Genomic DNA, 24073 nt, shown 5'->3' with positions numbered 1-24073 from the left:
AGCAGTTCTGATGGACCAGGAAGACCTGTGTGGACTGCACCATCTCAGCCTAAGCTGGCTGATAGTCTGCCAATGTCCGTCAGTGGTAGGAGGATGAATGCTGTCATCCCAGAGAGGACAGCAGGATCGCTCTCCAGGAAGCCACTGCGGCTCCCAAACAAACAAACCAGTAATCTGTTGCAGGTTAGATTGCTGGACTGTGAGACACTAAGGCCTTTGAACGTTAATCCACAGTCATGATGGTACCAGTCTAAGATCGCGTGGTACCAAGCTGACCTTGTATGATTTCAGTCTGAGCTTCCACTGCAGCTGAGACTTTTGGTGAAATCTGTTTGCATTGCAATGCAAGCTGCAGCATCATGGTTGGACCCAGAAGTACACTGTTGGAGTTGACCACCACTTCCATGTTGGAGTGTTCCCAGCTCTGTGCAAAGCCCAGTGCCAAATTGGGCTGCCCTATGCTCCTTGACACTGATCACAGACTTTCTGGCAGGCTTCTCAACGTACCAGGCATCTCGTTTTCATTCCCAATGTTCTTCTGCAGGTTGCCCCATTGAATGGCTCGAGTCCTTTGCAGAAAAATGTGTGTGTGGCCTCGTCCTCCAGTGAGCTGATACCTATGCTTTCATTGCTACTTTGGCTGCTTCATGTTGCTCACTATTTCAATTTTCAGTCTCTGCCATCATTCAAAATTTGTGTTGCTGAATTTCTGCTAGTCAGGGAAAGCAGTAGGAGGCGGATGCTGAGTTCAGCAGAACCTTTCCATCCTTGCTGGAAATTCCATCATTTTCAGGATGGGCCTATAATATGCCAATCTTCCAACTGGCAGGTGTAATATAATTCAAAGCATATAAGGGGTGCAAGTCATGCAATCTATTTCCCTCAGCAAGCCCTTGAAAATCAGGTAGTCTGGATGCAAGTCCCAGAGGCAATTCAAACTTACAGGCCAGATTCACAATGCAAATCAATCCAAAATTGGAAGGTGGAGGAGAGAGTTTTCATACATTTAGAACCATTAAGTAAGCCTTGTGGGCCCCCAAACACTGGCAAGAAACTGCAGTAAAATTCCTTTGCTCCACTCTTGCTGGAAATGCACATGTGCCTGTCCAGGACTTGCAAGTTGTCCAAATATTAGGATTTCTGATAGAATCAGGAAGGTGGTTAATGGGTAGGTAGCAATATTTCTCCTCTACCTACCACAAGAATGGCCAAGTTAATGGCTGAACAGCACCATGGCACCATCTAAATGAATCGGCTAAAATCTTGAGATATTTTTCTGATACCCTCTTTAAAAACAAAGATAATCTGATCATTAATCTTCATTTACTTGGACTCACCTCCAGATGTATACAAACAGATTTCAGAAGCTTATAGGTTGCATCCCTGGACAGCAATGAAACAAACATAAACTGCAACAAAGTTGAAAAGAACATTATTAAACTTCAACTTCAGCTACTTTAAGTGGATCACACTTGCTCTGAATTAAATATGTTAAAGCTTGTAAAACAATTCCCGTCAAATGACTGGATTTGTTGCATAGTTGGATACTCACCTTCTCAAGTTCTGTTGATATGCATAGAGCATTTGGCACCAGCAAGGCAGTTTTCTGTTTCTTAATCTGAGTTACAGAAAAGGCAGGTATTGCAATCTAAAGTGTAAAAAGCAATGCAAAAAACAGTTACTAATCTTACAACTAATTCATTTGATGCCAGGTTTTAGTACTTCAAAGTTACAGCAAGTTATGCTGAATTACATTTTAAAATCTCAATGCTGTAAAACACAAAGTAAGTTTTGCGAGGTCCTACCTGCCTGTGCACCTATCTAGCAAGATTCCACACTGGGAACAAGGCAGCTTAAAATTCAGGATTAAGTCAATATTGTTGGCAAGGCAGATAGATGGCTATGAGAAAGCCCAAAGTTAAGGAGCTAAATGTATTGTTCCAAACAAATTATTAACTACTTACTAGAACATAAAGCTTAAAATGAGACAATGCCACAGTTTCAGCAGTTTTAGAAACCTGGGCTTCACTTTTATTGATGCAGAAACAGGCCACCAGGTTCCTTACTCAAAATAAAGGTTTACATGACATTTCCAATTAAACATTGCCATGATGACCAGGTTTAGCAAAGACTTCCTTTTTCCCCTATACAAACAGCAAAAACACATACCTTAATATCTCTTCCAAAAACTTTGGAATTAAAGCAAATCCAGTTTTCAGACACAAACAATTTCCCTTGGTACAGTATGTCTTTTTGTAACGCACATGTAAAACCTATAAATAAAATAAAATTAGTGCTGGTATTTTCAACAAGAAAACAATTGCTTTTGCTGTCTCATTCTTAAGTCATCAAAAATGCGATACAGCTTGTTATGACTTTTTTTTGTTAAAAAGTGCAAGCACCTCTAAAGCACCGATGCCCAATTGAGAAGGCTTTGTGTTGGTGAGCTTAAACAGGAGTTTTGCCCTGTTCCTGGTTTGTGTTGAGTTAGCTGGTCTGAATTGGAGTAGCAAGAACGCCAATATGGGTTTCATGCCACTGGGCTTGGAGTGAGAGGTAGAAAGAAAGGAAGCCCAAGGTTTACACTCTTGATTTATCCAATGACTCCAGCTGAAAAAGTGCAGCTCTGCCAGCAACGAAAGGCAGGAATACATTCATCTGTAATCCCACATTAGCAGCCTATTCAACCAAAGCTTACTATTTAGATTCACAATAGTCACTTATGACAAGGTATCAGGAGATGTCCTGCAGTGTGCGTGTGTGTTCTCACTGTCACTTAGACATATATAACATTGGGGCTGGCCAATCACAAAACACAAGTGAGATGACCACTTACTTTGTTTTAATAATTCATCCTTTTCAACATGCTTAAAGAGCTTGTGGTAGGTTGCATTAGTCTTCGAAGGCTAAAAAAAAAGAAGTAAATAGTTACTTGCATATCTTTCTGCCTCTAGAAATTAAAGAGGAATGCGTGAAAGTAAAAGAGAATCAGTTAAGCTATTTGGTTATACTAATTTCCAATGCTTCACAGTTTTCATTCTATTCTGTAATCAAAAGGATGGCTAATAACCATTCTTTGGCTTTCACCATTTTCAGTAATGATTTAGTTACCATTACCACTCCATTTAGTCTTGCATCATTTTGGCATTTAATCTCTGCCTGCCTTACATTATACCACAGACAGTGTGTTTTTTGTTTTTATTCCACCACCCCCATCCAACTTTCTCAAAAACTATCCACAAATGCGAGCTGGAATATTGGAAATGTCCAATTGGAAAGTATGCTGCAAATTCCAGGGTTTTTTTTCCCCTCAAAATTTTCAGTTCACAAGAGCTGCTGAAAGCATTCAGATCAGGGTAACCTTCTTTAAAAGAAACTGCCATTTTTGTTTCCCTACCAGGTTTCATTTTTATTTTTGGGCCCATTGAGGAAAAAAAATGGCCTTTAAATTACCTGAAAACTAACTCCTAAAGGGCATTTGATTATACAATTAATTAAAACCGGAGGTTAAACATCAAGGTATTTATGTCACAGATGTGCACCGATTAAGCTGACTTTATGTTTCAGGCCAGAAGTGTTACCACGTAGAACTGTTGCTTACAAAATTTTAAAGAGTTTTTAAAAAAAAAATTCCAGGGTCAAATGTTTGCTTCAATGCATATATTTAAAAAGAATGTTCTATGTAAACACTAAATTTGGGGAAATTTTGAACTCAGCGACTATTTATACCATGTGCAAGTGTGTTTTTGCTATTAATACTCAAGTCAATTTGTTTACTGACCTCTTACTGAAGTTAGCAAATAATGAAAATACCAGAAGGTACAGTTGGAAACAAAAAAAACAGGAAGTTGATAAGATGTGATAAGATGCAATATCAGTTCCTCAGTACGAGTTCTTAGCAGTAGCTGTTTTCATGTAAAAATTGTTGTCTGATCTTTTGCATAGACCTTCTGGTATTCAAGCTCAGGAGCAGAAGTGGCAGAGGTCATAAGTAGGTTAGCCATATAGTCACCCAGTTGCATGATCTGGAGAGCAAAAGGGAAGACAAGACAAAAAGAGAGCACATTAAAATACTCACATTGAATGTGGACTTTTTTCTTTCAAGCTTTGTTTCATAATCTGTAGGACTGGGTGGATATACTGTATCATAAGTCTTTGATCTGAAAAACAAAAAGTTCAAATTATATCCAAGTTGATTAGTAGGCTACAGAAACTTTTGGTAAGATTACAAACATACAGCTGCCTTCCAATTTTATAGTATATTTGCTTAGTCATGAATGCAAACTATGATGCAACAGGTTAGCAATCTTCACTGGAGAGCATGCAACTCTTCCAGCTCATGTCATAACAAAGAGGTGTCTCTTGAGAATAAATATACTTTTCCATTATCCAAATTCTTTGAAACAGAACTAGTTATACACAGCAAGGAAAAGCTAGAAGGGATATTGCTGGGACGCTGAGTGGTGTGGGGGAAAACCATCAGCCTTAAAAAGGCACATAAATGAGGATCATCTCAAAATGCAAAAGATATAAAATGGCACTGGAGTTCTCTAGCATACTTCCAAGAAAATGAGGGGAATTCACTAATAAAATTAACGATGCAGTAAATGGTTGACAACTTGTCAAAGCAACAATCCTACCTTGACAATAATTGGAAGTACTATGAGAATAAAAAGAAAAAATATTGTGGATGCTGGAAATCTAAAATAAGGACAGAAAATGCTGGAAATACTCCATAGGTCAAAAGCATCAGTGGAGAGAAAAAAAAAAGTTAATGTTTTGGGTCAATGGCCTTTCATCAAAATGGGAAGAGAGTTAAGAGATATAACAGTTTTAAGCAAGTACAGGGGCAGGGAAAGAGAAGGGAAAATCTGAGGATGGAAGTCAGGAAAGATTAAGTAACAAAAAAAGGGTAATGGTTCATAGCAAAAGAGTGGTGGTAATGAGACAATGACAAAAAACAAAAAAGATGCTTCTAGGTTGGTCAGAAGCTTTTTCCCAGGGTGGAAGAGTCTATTACTAGGGGACATAGATTTAAGGTGAGAGAAGAAAACTATAGGAGGAGATGTGCGGGGCAAGTTTTTTTATGCAGAGGGTAGTGAGTGTCTGGAATTCGCTGCCAGAGGTGGTGGTGGAAGCAGGTACGATAGTGGTGTTTAAGAGGCAGCTTGACAAATACATGAATAGGATGGGAATGGAGGGATACGGACCCCGGAAGTGCAAAATGTTTTAGTTGACGGGCAATATGATCGGCGCAGGCTCGGAAGGCTGAAGGGCCTGTTCCTGTGCTGTACTTTTCTTTGTCTTCTTTAAGGAATTATTACCAGCAGCTGACTGCTCTTGACATCAAGGTAGTATTTGACCAAGTGCGATATCAAGGAGCCCTAGAAAAACTGGAGTTAATGGAAATCGGGGGGGGGGGGTGGGGGGAGAACTCTCCGCTGATTGGAGTCATACTTAGCGCAAAGGAAGATGGTTGTGGTTGTTGGAGGTCAGTCATCTCAGCTCCAGGACATCACTACAGGAGTTCCTCAGGGTAGTGTCCTCGGCCCAACCATCTTCAGCTGCTTCATCAATGACTTTCCTTCCATCATAAGGTCAGAAGTTCACTGATGATGATTACACAATGCTCAGCACCATTCATGACTCCTTAGATGCTGAAGAAGTCCATGTCCAAATGCAGCACGGCCTGGACAATATCCAGGCTTGGGCTGACAAGTGGCAAGTAACATTCACTCCACACAAGTGCCAGGCACTGACCATCTCCAACAAGAGAGAATCTAACCATCGCCCCTTGACATTCAATGACATTACCATCGCTGAATACCCCACTATCAAAATCCTGGGGTTACCATTGACCAGAAACTGAACTGGGTTAGCCACATAAATACTGTGGCTACAAGAGCAGGCCAGAGGCTAGGAATCCAGCAGTGAGTAACTCACCTCCTGAATCCCCAAAGCCTGTCCACAAGGCACAAGTCAGGAAGGTGGTGGAATACTCTCCACTTTCCTGGATGAGTGCAGCTCCAGCAACACTTGAAGCTTGACACCATCCAGAGCAAAGCAGTCTGCTTGATTGTTTGTGGCGGGGGTACCAATCACTCCCTCCACCACCAAAGGACAGTGGCAACAGTGTGTACCACCCACAAGAAGCACTGCAGAAACTCACCAAGCTTCCTTAGATAGCACCTTCCAAACCCATGACCACTGTTATCTAGAAGGACAAGGGCAGCAGATAGATGGGAACACCACCATCTGGAAGTCCCCCTCCAAGCCTCTCACCATCTTGACTTGGCAATATATCACAGTTCCTTCATTGTCACTGGGTCAAAATCCTGGAAGTCCCTCCCTAACAGCACTGTGGGTGTCCCTATACCACATGGGCTGCAGAAGTTCCAAAAGGCAACTCACCACCATCTTCAACGGCAATTAGGGATGGGCAATAAATGTTGGCCTAGCCCACATCCCATAAATGAATTTAAAAAAGGGATTTGTTGTTATGATCTAAAATTGATGAACTCAAGAGACTCTGGAAGGATGTAAAGTGCCCAATTGGAAGAGATACTACTATGTCTGAAACTTTGTTAAACCAGTGTAGGAGGCCAAGGACAGGGATAAGAATGAGTGGGAGACAGAAAATTTAAATGACAAGCAATCAGAATAATAAAAAAAGACTGGCATAGGAGACTTACGGCTGCACCCAAATCAAACAAAACCAAAAACATGCAAGGAGCATTGATGCAGTAATTGAAAATTATTTAAAGCAGATAAGACAGATGGGGGTGGGTGGGAAACTGCAAGGAGATAACCAGATCTCATGTAGCATAGATTTTTGGGAAGTTTGTAGCCAGGTGGTGGGTCTGGACACAAAACTAAGACATTCATGTGCAGGAACCCATGAGTAAGCTGTCATTGTGGGGCACACAATAAAGCAAATCTGCATTATATGCAAAATCATATGAAAATAGAAATTGTTGGAAATATTCAAGCAGGTCTGGCATTTATGGGAAGTTAACATTTCGGGTCACTGGCTTTGCATCACAACTGACATGACAGAATAGGAGTCTGCTCTGGCAGTAGAGACTAAGACGTGGTGGGAATATCAAATAATATTTAGGTACACCGCTCAAAGAGGACAGGGAGAAAAAAAAGGAACAGAAAAAACACTGTTTTAGCCTTATTTGTCAAAGGCAACCAGGGAGAAAATTAAACTGATTCTGAGGGGGAATTTATCAAAAGAACAGAAATCTCAAATTAAAGGAATAATTTTGAATCAAAAATAGAAGTGTACCACAGACTACTCAAATCTTTGTTAGGAAACTGTCCTCAACAACTTCAAGGTGACTTCAATCAATCCAACACAAAGCACGAATAAGTGACCTGGAGTCAGAGTTGCTAAATGTAATGAATGGGAGGCAGTGTAGAACTTGACAATGCATTTGTAAAATATCCAAACAACATACAGGAAATGGAAGACAACACCTCTGGGGTCAATCAAGTTTAATTGTTAACTCGGACCCAATTAAAAATCAAGGCCAAGGACAAGGTACCTAAAACAGCCAAGATCAAAAAGATGAGAAAAAAAAACAACAGAAGGGATTGCAGTGAAATGCTTAACACCATTTCAATAGAACACAAGAGAAGAATAATGTTGGATATGTAAGACGAGCACTAACCAAGATCAACAGACTAAGGAACTGTGATCTGAAATAGATGTAACAGATTAAAGAAAGATTACTTCTACAAATCCTGCCCAGAGAAAGGATGAAGGGCCTCAGTAAGATGAATAGAAGAGCACATGGAACAAGTTAACAAAGTTACCAGAGAAGGATCTATATTTTATAAAAAAGCATGGCTGCACAAATTCTAACAGAAAAACATTTCTTCAATACAATAGCAAGAGAAACATCACTGGCATTGGAATCAATGGACACAGGGGAGAAAGCATTATAACAGAGCCATAACAAAGCCACAAATAAAAACAGAAAATGCTGAAAAATTTCAGAGGTCTGTTTCTCTTCCCACAAATGCTGCCTGAGTTAACGTTTCGAGTCCATTATAAATAACTCTTCTTCGGAACTGGAGGGAGGTGGAAATGTGATGGTTTTGTGCGGTTGTAAAAAAAGGGGGAGAGGGAGGGGCAGGTGGAACAAAACAGAAGGTCAGGGATAGGTTAGAGACAGGAGAGCTGTGGAAGCAAGTTTGAGATCACTTTAGGAGTATTAATAGGCTCAAAGAGCAGCAGGTAAACTTAATAGAATGCTGAATGAAATAGCCAAAACAGTAGAATAAAAGTTTGAGGAAATCATGATCAAAATACACAGTGGCCTGGTCAGACTACATTTGAATATGGTTTAAGCAAAATACTGTGGATGCTGGAAAACTGAAACTAAAATAAAAACTGCTGGAAAAACTCAGCAGGTCTGACAGCATCTGTGGAGCGAGAGAGAGAGAGACAGAGACAGAGTCAACGTTGAGTCCGTATGACTCTTCTTCAGAACTAAAGAGAAGTAAAAATGTGGTGAAATTTTTTTCTGAAACAAAAACAAAAATTTGCCTCCATCTATCGCTGGCTTCCATCCAGCTTCACCTATCCACCCCCCACCCCGCCCCCTTAAACAGTATACATTTCACCACACTTATACGTCTTTTTAGTTTTGAGGAAAGGTCATACGGACTTGAAACATTAACTCTTTCTCTCCACAGATGCTGTCAGACCTGAGTTTTTCCAGCAGTTTTTGTTTTTGTTTCTGAATATGGTTTCCTGTTCTGCTCATGTAAAAATAGGGAAGAGAGTGACCCAGTAGAAGCAGAGAAGAGCTATAGTTGATTCCTACTACAAAAAGGTCAGATCTGAATGGAGAGACATTTTTTTTTTTTTAAAAAAAAGGCCTGGATATGAGGTATCTGTGGGGTATATAATGTAATGGCCCATAACTTCCGTATTTATGTCATACTTTCAGATGGCTCCCATTGCAGGACAATTGCCCAACGGAAGTTTGAACTTTCCAGGCAATTGCTGTGTAATTCTTACGTACATGTGTGTGCGTGGTTTTGTGGGGGGTAGGGGGAGGGGTCCTTCCCTCCAATTACGACACCCCAGAGCTCAGAAGTTACAAGCCAACAAATGGTACAGAGGTTAATATGGAGTACTACTTTACATTAATCTGTGGGAATAGGGTCAGAGAATATTTTCAATCTAGTAAAATGTAATTTTAGGGCCAATGCCAATAAGTCATTCATGTAGAAAGTGACCAACGCTTGGAACGGACTTACATGTAGAAAATCTGGAATCATTTAGACGACAACCAGATGCAGCAAGTGTTGGGTGGGTGTAACACAGTGTTGTTCTGGAGGGTGAATTAAGAGGGAACAAATGGCCTTCCCCATACATAAGCATCTCATGATCTTGGCCACTGGTTTCCTAAAAGGATAGTTCAGGAAAAATTATCAAGTAACGGAGCTAAACTTTTAAGCTCCATGTCACTGTGGGCGAGAGGAAGAGTTAATAATATTACAGTCACCCCTTTGAACTGACTTGATGATTTGTGTCCAGATCATCTGTGTCACAGTATCCAAGTCTGTATGCAAGTGATTTGAAAAGATTTAGGGATTATTCACCTAGTGGCCAGATTGGTACCATAAATATGAACATATGAAGTAGGAGCAGAAATAGGGCTCAAGCCCGCTCTGCCATTCAACAAGATCATGGCTGATCTGCTTGTGTTTCGAATTCCACATTCCCATATAGCCTTCAATTACCTTGACTAACAAGAATCTACCTACCTCTGCCTTAAAAATATTCAATGGCCCTGCTTCCACTGCCTTCTGAGGAGAGTTCCAAAGTTGCACAACCCTCAGAGAAAAGAAAAACTTATCCTCATCTCTGTCCCCTAGCTCTGGACTTACCCACGAGAAGAAACATCCTTTCCATGTCTACCTTATCAAGGCCATTCAGGATCTCTTACTTCATTAGAGTTACCCCTCACTCCAGTCTGTCTAACCTTTCCTCATAAAATCAACCAGCTCAGTCCAGGTATCAAATCTAGTTAACCTCCTCTGAATTGCCTCCAACACATTTATATCCTTCCTTAAATAAGACCACCAAAACTGCACACAGTATTCGAGATGTGATCTCATCAATGCCCTGTATAACTGAAGCATAACATCCTTACTTATACGTTCAATTCAGTCTTCCTGATTACCTGCATACTAATCTTTTTGTTACACATGCACTAGAACACTTAGTAATATTCTGCTTCTTCTTCCTGCCAAAGTGGACAATTTCATATTTTCCCATATTATATTCTGCCAATTTTTTCCCACTCACTCAACCTATCTACATCCATCTGCAACCTCATGTCCTCTTCACAACATACTTTGCTACCTATGTGTCATCTGCAAATTTAGCTACCATGCCATCGTTCCTCTCATCTAAGTCATTGATGAAGATTGTAAAAAGTTGAGGCCCTAGCACAGGCCCCTGTAGGACTCCATTCGTCACATCCTGCCAATAAGACAAAGACCCAATAAATTGAGGGAGGGTGGTGGGCGTAGTGATTTTGTTACTGGGCTAGTATTCCAGAGACCCAGGGTAATGCTCAGGGGACCTGGGTTTAAGTAGCACCATGGCAGATTGAATTCAAATTTCACCTTAAAAATATGGAATTAAAAATCTGATTCATGACCATGAAACCATTCACCTTTTGAAACCACTGGCTTCTTGGAGGAGTATGTTTGCATAGGCATCCTCTAGAATCTCACCTAACTAGCAATTATTCACTAGGCATTAGCCATTATTCCAAACAGGAGTCACATTCAGCTCAAAACATTAACTGTTTCTCTCTCCACAGATGTTGCCAGACCATCTGAGTTCTTCTGGCACTTAATTTATTTCAGATCCCCAGCATCTGCAGTATTTTGCTTTTAATTTATTCATGCAAGTTTTGATAACCAGTCCATGGCAGTAAGCGGTTATAAAAATAACAAAGTAAAACAATTTGTATAGAGGAAAACACATGTCACGATTCTGTATTCTATAACAATCTCATACCTATTGGATGCATTGCATAGCCAGTTTAAACAGGCCTACCAATTTTCCAGCATGAGATCACAAACTTCCCACCTCAGGGAAAGCATAACAAACTGAAACAGCGACACCTACACTGGAGCCAAATCTTTTCTTGTACAAGATTGGCTTATGTTACTCTTGCTACTAGTTCCAGGAGATGCAGTTTGGTGATTAAATGAAAATTGAAGAAATTAACGTGATGCAAATCAACTGCATCAAGAGCAACAGATAAGGAAGAGCGGTAATGTGTCAGGCACAGCTTGCGAACACCACTTACAGCATGAAGCAATATCTCTGCTAAATGGCAGATCCACAGTTGACCAGTTTGTACTCAGGATATGCCCAACATTGACAGGTTTCACGACCTTCGAGCGTTTAAAAAAATCATTCATGAGATGTGGGCATTGCTCACAAGGCCAGCATTTATCACCCTCTGAACAAAGGCAATTAATGGCTGAAGGTGATCATGAGCTGCTCTCTTGATGGGTCTGTGTTTTGAGAGATTCTAGGTCCAAGTTTTGGTGGGTCAAGGTTTCGGGTTGTCAGATATTGTGGATCTAGGACTGGGTCCAGGATTTGAACGCCTGAGCCCCAGTTCCCACCGATCCAGGTCAGTGTCTGGGTTTTGGCTGATTCCAAGTTGTGTGGGTTTGTCTGGATTTGGGCTTTGCTACGCCTGGGCACAGAGATCTGGATTTGAGGAAGTCCAGCATTTGGGGTCCAGGGTTTTGGACGTTCAGGATTTGGTGGTTTTAGAGGTTCAGGGTTCTTGGGGTTCTGTGTTTCGGTGGCTCAGGTCCATGTTCTGGGCACTCCATGCTCACGTTTGGTGGCATCCAGGCCTGGGTTTTCTGTACTCTGAATACAGGTTTGGGGGTTTCCAGGTATTGAGCAGTCCAGGCCTGGGCTGTGGGCAGTGTGGGTTCATGCGAAGGTATTCTCGTGCTGTCAGGTAGGGTGTACAAGGATTTTGACTCAACTACCATCAAGGAACAATATACCTGCCAAGTCTGAACAATGCGTGACTCAGAGAGGATCCTATAGATGGCGTTCCCATGTGCCAGCTTCTCTCCTCCTCCTCGGCAGTAGAGGTTTGGGGTCTTCATACTGTTATAATTTCAGGGTGTTCAGAAAGGGTGTGGATGACAAGAAATGTGCTTGTGTGCAGCATCTACTAGATTAATATAGTTGGGAATGCAGGAAAGTTAAATTCAGCAAAAAAAAAGGGCCAATGAAAAAAGGTGAGGCTTGCTGCGGACTGCCAAGCCAAACTAGTCACCCATCTAATATTAGATGGGCGTAAAGGAAAATGCACAAATAGGCTATGATTTAATGTAGAGTTGGTGGCCCTGCCCACCTGCAGTGGAGAGAGCCCACCTCCGCTGACCCTGGAAGCTGCAATGCTATTTGAGTGGCTTCTGCCCTGAGGTAGGATACCCCATCCTTAAGAGCTACCAGCAGTCCCAGCAGCTCCAACAGGAGCAGTGGCCACTGCCAGTACTGCAAAACTGCAATAGTCCAGGGCTGGGGGCAGGCGGGGGACACACACCTATTTTATCAGCAGCAGGAAGGAGCTCTTAAAGTGGCCATAAATCATCAATCTCCTATACTCCAAATTCAGGACAAATCAAAACTCATCTCTAAAACACATGCAGACCATGCTAAAACCTGGACCCAAACCCCACAATATCTAGATTCTGAGCCCACAAAAATCATGAACCCACACTGCCCACAGCCCAGGCCTGGACTGCTCAATACCTGGAAACCCCCAAACCTGTACAGAAAACCCAGGCCTGGATGCCACCAAACGTGAGCATGGAGTGCCCAGAACATGGACCTGAGCCACCGAAACACAGAACCCCAAGAACCCTGAACCTCCAAAACCACCAAATCCTGAACGTCCAAAACCCCAGACCCCAAATGCTGGACTTCCTCAAATCCAGATCTCTGTGCCCAGACATAGCAAAGCCCAAATCCAGACAAACCCACACAACTTGGAATCAGCCAAAACCCAGACACTGACCTGGATCGGTGGGAACTGGGGCTCAGGCGTTCAAATCCTGGACCCAGTCCTAGATCCACAATATCTGACAACCCGAAACCTGGGCCCAGCCTTCAAAACCTTGACCTACCAAAACTTGGACCTAGAATCTCTCAAAACACAGACCCATTAAAGATATTTTGGACAGCAGCATACCTCCGAATGTTTATTTCTATATTTGTGTACAGACAATGTCCACATGGCATGGTCTTGGAGGCGGGGAAGAGGGGCTGGTGCCAGGGTGGGCACAGTTAATGAGTTAATTGCCTCTATAAAGTGGTATGTATCTTTAATGTGATTAGGGTGCTGCTGTGCTAAGGGGTGCCAATATGTCTCATTAGAGTTTGGATGATTGTGCAAGGAGGTGCTTTGTCCTGAAAAAGAGAGTAAAATTACCTAAAATGTGAAGTATGTATGAATTAAACTATTTGTTATCTGATGGTTAGCTTGGGACTGCAGAATTTACTCGTGTTTAATCCCCTTTGTTGCATAGTTGGACCTTTGGAAGTCAGTATTCTGACATGTTTGTCAGCACACACTTTAAGCAGAGGTGTTGAAGGAAAAGGAACCTGGAATTGGCAGGACAAAACCAAGGAATAGAGGAGAGTGCTAACTGATTTAAAAAAAACTCAAGCAAAGGGGCTGCAGATGTGAGCCTCATCCCCAATAAGTTATCTTCTGTCAAGTAATGAAATTTTTCATTTTGGAAATGGGAGTGTGGGGGGGTTTATTTATAATAAATTAAAACATCTTATTTACAGATTCCAAGTTTAATGATATAAACAGTCTTTGATGTTTATGCCATCAGTTCCAAAGAAGGAAATTCTAAAAAAATTCAACACAGACACAGAATGTAATGTTACAATGTGACTGCATTACCTAGTAAAGGTACGCGCGCGCGCGTGTGTGTGTGTGTGTGTGTGTGTGTGTGTGTGTGTGTGTGTGTGTGTGTGCGTGCGCGCACGTGTGTGCACATAAGAGTGGCTTCACCGAGTCTTCTGTCACTGGGGAATTGAGAGCTCGGCTGAACCTTCAAATGACCAGTAACTGTCACATTACGTTCTATGCCTGTTCAGAAACACTCAACTTTCCTCAAAGCCTGGCTGCACATTCAGGCGTAAATCCATTTTATTTTCAAGCTGCAGTGTGTTTTGCAGGTCTACAGTAAAACCTCCGGCCTCTGGGACTATGAATAATATTTTGTGCCATTTGAAATCCTCAGTAGAAAAATCAAAAGTTTGTTTGACAGGCCTGAATGTCAATGATGTCAAAATGGCCTTTAGGGGACCTCGTGTGTGATGTTGCCACATATCAGTTATGCGGAATGCAAAGGTGATCAATAGTTTCTGCCACTTCGTTGCCAGCATCTATGAGCGGTTCAGATGAAATAATGGACTGACGAGTGCAAAAAATAACTTTCACGAAATATACTTAATGATGTATTATACTTAATGATGTATTATATTTTAATCTTTAATACGTGAGCTTCTATTATATACTGAATGTTACCATGCTGCTTTATTGATGTTTTCTTTTAGTTGGCATTTCGGATCATATTAAGTGCTAAAATGGGGTCACACTAGAAAATAGTTTGGGAAACACAGTCCCAAAGCCTTTCCAGCATATATAAGGCACAAGTCAGGAGTGTATTGGGATACTCTAAACTTGCCTGAATGATTGCAGCTCCAACAATGCTCAACCAGCTGAACCTGATCCAGGACAAAGCAACCCACTTGATGGGTACCCCTTCCCTTACTTTAAACATCCACGCCCTCCACCAATGGCACACAGTGGCAGCCGTGTATAGCATATACAAGATGCACTTTTGCAGCTTGTCAAGACTTCAACTGCGACCTTGACCATCTAAAAGTACAAAGGCAGCAAGTGAATGGGCAGCAGGTGCATTGAATATCAGCTCTATGTTCCTGACCAAGCCACATGGAAATGTGTTGCTGGATCAAAATTCTAGAATTCCTTATTTAATGGCACTGTAGGATTACATTCATCAAACAGACTCCAGCTTTTCAAGATGGTGTCCGGGGTAACTCGAGGTGGGAATAGAAATACTGGTCTTGCCAGTTACACACACGTCCCATCAATGAATAAATAAAAAGATATATGTAAGAGTAAAAAGGTGACAACACAGATTTGTCTTTCACAGTCTGGAATCCAAGACAGAGGTCGGGAATTGTGTGTGTACAGGGTGATCAAGAACTGGAATGGCTTGCCAGGAAACTGGACTCAAGAAGGAAAACAGTAAATAAGGCAAGAAATCGGAAAACAAGGTTACCTAAAAACTACAGGCTATAAAAGTAATTTACTGGTACTTCATCACAGAGTTCACCTCAGAAACTGAAAGCTAACTCTTGATCCTTTACCAAAACCAGTTATTTGATGAATTTGTAATCTTATGTAAAGTTGCAGACAACCCTTTGCTTCCCTCAGCATAATACACATGAACAAATCTTCCAGCATTCTTTTCTAGGGTGGAGGAAAAAGGAGGGAAGGGAAAAGTTAAAATAGAGATTTGTACAGTGGACAATCACAAACAAATTCTGAGTCCTGAGAGGAGTGTAATGGCAGCACATTCTTGGTTTGACAATTGTACAGATGTTTTTTTATGGTTAATATTGTACGTTAATCTAGGATAGGAAGCTAAAGTAAAAAGTGACCTTGCTTTGGAGATGCAGATCTTGTTTTAAAATGGAAGGCAAAAAATGCTTCAGATTTTAAAAAATCACTTTGCTTCAACTGTTCCTGAACAACTGCACTTGAGGTATAAAAATCTATGGAAAACTTGTCAGAGGCATGTTTCCTCCAGCTAATAGCAATTTTCAGAGCTGGTCTTCAAAGTTTGTCCTCTTCACTCCTGCCGAGAAAGATATGAACAAAAATAGCTCCACCAATTCCTTTCCCCACTTAGGCAGTCTGTTGGAATGGAGGATGACTTGCTTCCACTCTGATTTGATGGGTTCTGAGATGGCTGATAAAATCAGATTAATGCTTGATCTGCAGACAGGTTGTTTGGAGGCTTCCGCACTCCCTCAACTTCGCCTCTCCACATTCCCAATGAAGTTTCTTGATGTGTTTGGTGCCTGCCCGGTGAGCCTTCTCCATTTTGGTCAGTCACAAGCCAGGGACTCCCATGAAGTAGCATGGATGTTTAACCTCTTCAGGGATGCTTTGATGAAATGTTTCCACTGTCCTTCTGGGAGTCTCCTGCTGCAACGGAGTTCCAAGTAGAGCAATTGCTTTAGGAGTTTATTGTCAAGGTAGGAACAACACGTCCCACTCAGCAGAGACGGTTTTGAGTGATTAGTGCCTTGTTGCTGGGAAAGTTCGTTCGGGAGAGGACACTACTGTTTGACTGCCTTTCTTGCCACTGGATTTGGAGGATCTGTGAAGACACCACTGATGTTATCTCCAGTACTTTGGAGACTTGTACAACCTACAGCAGTATCTCAAAGTATATATGAGCATGGAGATCGCTGCTGCCCGGTAAACCATGACCTTAGTCTCGGGTTTAAGATCCTGGTCCTTAAATACTCTCTTTAGTCTGCTGAGTTGGCACATTGGGGATGATGATGAATTATCATCTATGTCTGCCTTCATAAAGAGGAGTCTCCCAAGATATGGAAAATGGTCCATGTTTTCCAAGATCTCAACATTGATCTTAATTGATGGGGGCAAAAAGGTGTGCTGTGGGAGCTAGTTAGAAGAGCACCTTAGTTTTATAGGTGCTTAGTGAAAAGCCCATTTTCTCATATGCTTCAGAGAAGGATTAAATGACCTAGAGCTCGATTTTTGAGTATAGGCACTCAACCAATTCCATCACTTTCATAGTCAACAAGGTTAACGTCACCTTTGTTACTGAACCAATGAGCACATGGTGAAATGGGTAATCACAACAGCCAGAACATCCAGGGCTAACCTGGCAAAAGGAGTACTCGGAAAAAATAAATCAGAGAGGGTGCATGGACCTTGATTTTATATTCAAGCTTCAATGAAGAAAAAAAGAGGAAAACACTTGAGTAAGTTACATAAGTTCTGATTTCGCTTTGATAACCATTACCTTCAACACTAAAATGGTTAGTTCTCCTGAAAAACAGTTCACCAAACTTCTTTCATTGAAATAAACAAATATATAAATTGCAGCAAAATCCGGCAAGTAATTAGAGAAACTTTTGATTTAGCAAATTACTTTTCAGTAAGCCTGTAGCCCTTTTAAATTATCTTGGACTTTATCATACATAAATAGATATTCTGGCTTGCTGAGTCATCATTGAAGCCAGGTTTATGTGGAGAATCAAGAAGTCATTATACCAGTCCTTTTTTTTTAAAAAAAATTTAGGCTGACAGATGAATTTGCATGGGTAGATATTACAGCTGCCCACTTCACTTAGCTGGGTCTCAAACGTTTTTCAGTTACATAACCTATAGCAAACTATAGGTAGCAAGGTGCATGATAACAAAGGAACTAATGCAACTGCTGTAACCTCCGGAAAAGGAGAGCATCATCTTCTAACAAGGCTTAGTCAAGCGGTACAGCTTATGACAAGTTTCACTTCTGTTAATTTAATTTGAGAAAAGGAAAAGTTAAACTACAAAATAATGCTTACACCTGGAAATTTACATGAAAGTTTCCAAATGAAGCACGCAAAATCATAACGATTACCATAATCCTTAAATGTCAGTGTTTTTAAAATTAGGTCTACAATTTGCTTATTTTAAATTTTATGTGCAGCACTTACATTTTAATAATTCAGCAGGTTTCATCACTTGCACTGTGGGGTTGGGACTTATTTAAATGAGATCAGTCACATGGCCTGCTCTTCATTTAAATGTTATAACTTGTATTAATGAACAGCAAAGTTATGTTGAGGCAATGGCAAATCTAGATGCTATTTATAGCTGACAATCTTCAAGTTGATTCACGGAAATTTGCATACAACCATATTAGAAATCAAATGTTTTAACTACTTTTCAAGCTTTATAGTGGCAGTTTGAGTAAGACTTATGCAAAGTACACATTCAGTTCCAATTACTAATTGACAGTATAACAGTGTAAGAATCTTCCCCAATAAAATTAAGATTTTTTTTTGCTGGGGGTGGAGGGGGGGGGGATTAAAGTTTCAATAGGGTACAAGTTTTTTTTACATAAAAGAAAATTGTCATTCTACTGGTCTAACATTCCCTAAGCTAGCACCAATACAGAAAATTAAAATATTGAATAAAGTCTGTATTCTGAAAGTTTGGTTGTTTCAGCGAATATTGCAATAAACAGATCTCTTACCTGGTTAAATAATTTCTCTTTTTGGTTTCAAAGATTTCTGCATCCAGATTCAGAGATTGTAACTGTTGATTAAGCAGTTTCCCAGTTTTCTTTGTCTTTTCTTCCAGCCCTGCATTTTCCGGCTCTGAACTGTATACAAATCCATAGTCAGATTATAGATCGGTTATTAATATATAGAATATTTATTTTCTACTAAGTTTCACTAAGCTAAAAGTTTACAGTTTAAAACTATCCTGCTATAGTGCCATCCATTAATTTCCTAAACAGTGCATGGTCGATGTTCAAGATGAGCCACAATAAAGTTGCTTTATAAATAATTTGATTTTAATTTCAATCCAGGAGCCTGGCATCTGGGCGCCAGTTGCTGACATTTATGAAATAAATCTGGCTCTGTCATCTTTGAGGCAGGCTAAAGTTGTTTTTACATTTTGAGACTCAAGCCAATGGTAAAAGCTTTGATATGTGGGGTCTTGCACAACCAACTACACCCCAAATGTCCTCATCTAACATTCAGACAGGTACACTTTCCAGAAGTGGCTGCTCGATAATGATCAGGAATAGAATCCCTGCCTACTTTCCTTTCCATAACCCAGATGTGTTGAGGTGAGGCCATGTGTGACACCCCACCCTTTTTTTGGCTGAAGTCAGCTTACTCAGCACAGATCGACAGCCCAGTTCACCCACCTTTAGAGTAATCACATGCATTTATAAGCAGAACAAACAGTTTTGGGAGTCCTAAAGGAGCCTCAGAATATCCAAAGTTCCACCCCCTTCTTTCACTACCAACCTGACTTAATGCTCATCAAGTTTGGAAAATCAAGAATACTCAAACTGTAGCAGTTTTCAGATATAAAAGTAGAGAATAAAAGTTTGCAAAGAGTTCACTGATCTAGGTGATATTTTTGGCAAAACATTGACAGCTAGTGGGTAAACTACACCACTTAGCCATAGTGACAAGAGATCATGTGACTGATTCATAACTTGTGCTGAGGCCACATTTGCAGGTTTGGATACAAATTGGCCTCAGTACTCTGGAGCATGGAGTTAAAAGGAGGACAGATTTTCTGATTGTTAACCAGTGATCCTGAAGTGAACTTCCGTGAATATCAGGTTTGACAGTCATGTCCTCTGCACTCAAATAACAGCAGTGCTCGCGCTATCAAAACTGGAAGCTTCAATGAGGTATTTGAAGGCAACTGTTGTTCTGAAATCACATCACAATTCAGTGGCCAGAGGGTGGTGGTGGTGGGAGGCGCAAACTGCAAGAGGGAAAACTGATGTAATAGAACTTTGTTTTGAAATAATTTTTTGTAGCTCGTGAGTTTATATTTCTGAAAATATAATATTCCAAATTTTAAATTGACTAGCCAGATATGGTCATCTACACACAAGTTGCTTTCTAATTTCCAGTAGTCAATAGATTAAATGTACTCCAAGTAATGCTATAATGTGGTTTTACTCAATCATTTCCAGAAAAACTCCTTTTACTCATGCTATTAAGCATCTTACCAGTACAAAATGAAATTGACTATTGATTTTTCTTGAAGTTGCATTGATTTTAATCATGCTTGTGAGCACCAGCCTATATTTTGTAACAGAACTGTGTTGGCAAAGGGAGAAAGGATTAAAAATTACATTTACATTTAGCAGGAATAGGTGGCTGCATATGGCAACCTTTTACAGCAAGCTACATTGACTTTAAAATGTCTGAAAAGGAAAATTACCTGCAATAAGCTTACTACCCGAAGTGAGGAGAGAGAACAGAAAATCCTCAACTTCATTCAGGATTACAACTTAAATAAATACAAAGTTGTACATTTCTACCATTAAGTAGCAAAGTGGTAGCACAAAGATTTCAGACAACATAACATTTTTTACTCCATGGCCCTCTGGATCTGTAATAAATCCAAAGTAAACTACAATGATTTTTAAAATGCAATCGATGTTTTGTGAAAAATGATTTGATGAATGGACCCTTTTGCATTGCAACAATAGAATACGGGTCAATTTGATTTCTGTAGTACTATGTAAATGGAAATCATGCCAGCACAGAAAATTAACCTAATTGTATTTGCCATTATCTAAAAACACTCAACTGGGTTCAATTTAGAAAAGGACATCACAACTTGTTAAAATTTGACTGTTGGCTTCAATCTGTTTCATCACAACAATCAAGTCACTGGGAATTGAAATACTCCTATAGTTGCTCCTGCTGTCATGCAACTTTCTTGTTCCTGCTCATTTTCTCCTCTTTCCACAGGCACATGTCCTGACTAGCATAGTAACCAGCTGACAAATGAAGATAAAAAGGGCGTTAAAAATTAAATGCGCATGATAATCAACGCATCAATTGCCCATATATGAATTTCCATTCCAGTAGCACTCTTACACCCACCCCACTGCAAAATGCATTGGCAAATGGCAATTCTGCTTTCCAGAAATTGCTCCAAAAAAAAAAAAATCAAGCGTCCAGAGGAAAAATACTAATACTGGTGTTGACAGGTCAGAACTCGAGCCAACATGAAACCTGACATGACTTCTCCAAAATTACAACCCCACTCTTCTAGAAACAGTTCAACAAAGTGTTGATAGCGCGTTTTGAGTAAAGGGCAGAGATGACAGGAGATCTTGGCGTCGGTACAGCACTAATAGTGAGGGCTCCATGAAGCGAACCAAGTTACCAAGCATTGCACACCACTTTAAGCATGGTAATACCAAAGGATTATTTTAAAAGCACAAAGATTGGGTTTTTTTAAAAAAAAAAGTACGGGCATCGATCGTCTGTCTCTATAACATGGTTATAAGGTTGTATTACTCGAAATGCGCCAGTTCTGAAGGGCCCAGCGATATATATTTGGAGATGTTGCTGCCGAGTCAGCTCGCTGCGTGCAGGCCTACAAACTCCAGCAATCCAGACTTGTACCAAACTTCCACCGGACACTCTCACCGTAACCAAAATGTTACAACAACAAAAATAAATAAATATATCCCACCTGCCCACGACCATTGAAGTTTCTCCGATCCAGGGACTTCAGAAGCAGTCTGTACGAAGTTTAAAATGCGTCTTACTTCCTGCTACATGCTAGGCACTGTTGCATCACGTCCAGCTTGTAACCTGATACCATCTGACATTTCCTGGCCTCGGAAAGGTCACGGGAACCGTGTACTACGCTCCGATGGATGCAGTCACTCGGCTAGAATTCAAATATGGTCAAACGCTTCGCCCCCCCAGAGAGAGTGAGAGAAAAAAAGAAAAATTACCCTCCCAGCCGAGCGCTGCCGCGAAACCAGCTGGCATTGTACAACTCCTGCGAACAGCAACTAGTTGTAGTTTCCAGGCCACTCCGAAGCCGGGAGCCTGACCGCAATGTCAGATGTTTATAAAACATTTTTAAATGGCAGAGGCACAAAATCCACACCATTGAACTGATCGAAGTTAGAATTCCCTTCACCACTCTACACAGTTCAGTCTATATACTCTGCCTCATGGATGGGAAGGAGGACGACAATCGGATCCATTCTACATCATTTCTTTATTATTCTTTGTTCCATTTTCCCCTCACTCCCCTTGTAATTCAGCCAGGCAAGGAAATGTTTAAAGCATCTTCTACAAAGCTGACATGCATCAGTTGTCAAATCATCAGGCTATTTAACTGGGCAAGTTGGTGGGTTTTTACAGGAAGATTTTCACCAAACGTCTCTGCAAAACGATCGGTCAGTTTACAGATGAAGAGTCAAGCGGACTCGAAATGTCAACTGTGTCCCTCTCCGCAGATGCTGTCAGACCTGCTGAGTTTTTCCAGCTCTTTCTATTTTTGGGTTAGTTTACAGTTCCTGCTTATACACATCTAAATTCAGGGCTCAAATTCAAAACTAATTCTCAAGTCTTCCCAGGATTTCTCAAGCTAACCCATTACTGTATTCTTCACCCAATGCCACAAAATTAGCAATGGGATAATTGATCACCTAGTTCTGTTGAAAGGTCATGAGGACTCAAAACGTCAACTCTTTTCTTCTCCCCCGATGCTGCCAGACCTGCTGAGTTTTTCCAGGTAATTCTGCTTTTGTTTTGTAATTTATCAGCTGTTTGGGGACCCTTGCTGTGTACATTTACTTATGTAAAACAGTGACTGCACTTCAAAAAGGTGAACAGCAGCAGTGCTATCCCCTGGCCTGACCAATATTTATCCCTCAATCAATAACATAAAAAACAGATTATCGAGTCATTATCAGTTTGCTGTTTGAGAAAGCCTGATGGGTGCAAATTGTTAAAAACAAAAAAACTGCGGATGCTGGAAATCCAAAACAAAAACAGAATTACCTGGAAAAACTCAGCAGGTCTGGCAGCATCGGCGGAGAAGAAAAGAGTTGACGTTTCGAGTCCTCATGACCCTTCGTGTTGCCGCGTTTCCTATGACAGTGACTACATTTCAGGAGTACTCCATTTGCTGAAAAGTGCTTTCAGATGCTATGCAGTCATGAAAGGTCCTATATAAGTGCAAGTCTTTTTTCTTAGGCACAAAATAGAGAAAAATAAATTGCCTAAAGAAAGTTTTTTTGCTATCTCCAAAATACCATGCTTTTCATATAAAAAAGTAACAGTTTTTTATGATTTTCTTCTTGATGAGGCAAACACTCATGAACACCTGAAAAAGGTCAGGATCCAACATTTCTATTAGGTTAAAAACAAAAAAACTGCGGATGCTGGAAATCCAAAACAAAAACAGAATTACCTGGAAAAACTCAGCAGGTCTGGCAGCATCGGCGGAGAAGAAAAGAGTTGACGTTTCGAGTCCTCATGACCCTTCGACAGAACTTGAGTTCGAGTCCAAGAAAGAGTTGAAATATATTTCAACTCTTTCTTGGACTCGAACTCAAGTTCTGTCGAAGGGTCATGAGGACTCGAAACGTCAACTCTTTTCTTCTCCGCCGATGCTGCCAGACATTTCTATTAGGTTACTAAGTTACAAGGAGGGAGAAAGGCAGCAAACAAACGACAATTAAAAAGGTAATATACTGCCTGGCTACTGAGACATTGCACTTTAATCTCATGAAAAAGAACTTTCCACCAGCAAAATAGTTTTCCTCTGGCATTTTAAAATTTGGATTATAGTGAGAGTGTTCTCATTATACATGGTAATAGGTTGGTTTGATGAACATCATGAAATATTGAGGGTCATCTGAACAACTTCTTCAACAAGTCTTGGCCAGCACAGATCAACTTGTCCTTACAGACAGCAGCAAAACCCATTGACAAGGGCATATATTTTTCTTCTGGCAAAGTATTTTTTGGGTTGGTTTTTAAGCAGCAGATTTGGCCATTTCACCAACTTAAATTTGACACAAATTGACCCATTTTCGACATTTCTTCCAATATGGGAGAAAATGACTCAATAATAGTGCACTATCAGGCCCACTCAATCATCTAGAAAAACAGTTCTCAGTTTCAGTGCATAAGGAGTGTTTTTTTTTAATTCATCGACAGGATGTGGGCTTTGCTGGCTGGGCCAGCATTACTCATCCCCAGTTGCCCTTGAGAAGGTGGTGGTGAGCTGCTTTCTTGAACTGCTGCAGTCCATGTGGTATAGGTACACCCACAGTGCTGTTAGGGAGGGAGTTCCAGGATTTTGACCCAGCGATAGTGAAGGAATAGCAATATATTTCCAAG

The 24073-nt window shown here is 40.7% G+C and overlaps 1 protein-coding gene across 4 annotated transcripts in view; it reads right to left on the bottom strand.

The window, feature by feature from the left end:
• The window catches only part of LOC121277134 (GRAM domain-containing protein 2B), a 59785-nt gene that overhangs the window by 18877 nt on the left and 16835 nt on the right, over positions 1–24073 (bottom strand). For 2 of the 4 annotated variants that reach the window (XM_041186188.1, XM_041186185.1), the window contains exons 2-7: positions 18406–18534; positions 4079–4160; positions 2837–2906; positions 2170–2273; positions 1553–1648; positions 1338–1409 (exon numbers count right to left, since the gene is read on the bottom strand). In XM_041186188.1, coding sequence (XP_041042122.1) covers positions 1338–1409; positions 1553–1648; positions 2170–2273; positions 2837–2906; positions 4079–4160; positions 18406–18534 — 553 coding nt within the window. Of the gene's footprint in view, positions 1–1337; positions 1410–1552; positions 1649–2169; positions 2274–2836; positions 2907–4078; positions 4161–18405; positions 18535–21398; positions 21623–24073 lie in introns of those variants that run through there. The other 2 variants (XM_041186187.1, XM_041186186.1) reach the window with 2 other exon arrangements.

The sequence above is a fragment of the Carcharodon carcharias genome, chromosome 4 (genome assembly GCF_017639515.1).
Source record: "Carcharodon carcharias isolate sCarCar2 chromosome 4, sCarCar2.pri, whole genome shotgun sequence".
NCBI classification, from domain to species: Eukaryota; Metazoa; Chordata; class Chondrichthyes; order Lamniformes; family Lamnidae; genus Carcharodon; species Carcharodon carcharias.
The sequence above is the reverse complement of the archived record's forward strand: the minus strand, read 5'-3'. Positions and strand labels throughout refer to the sequence as shown.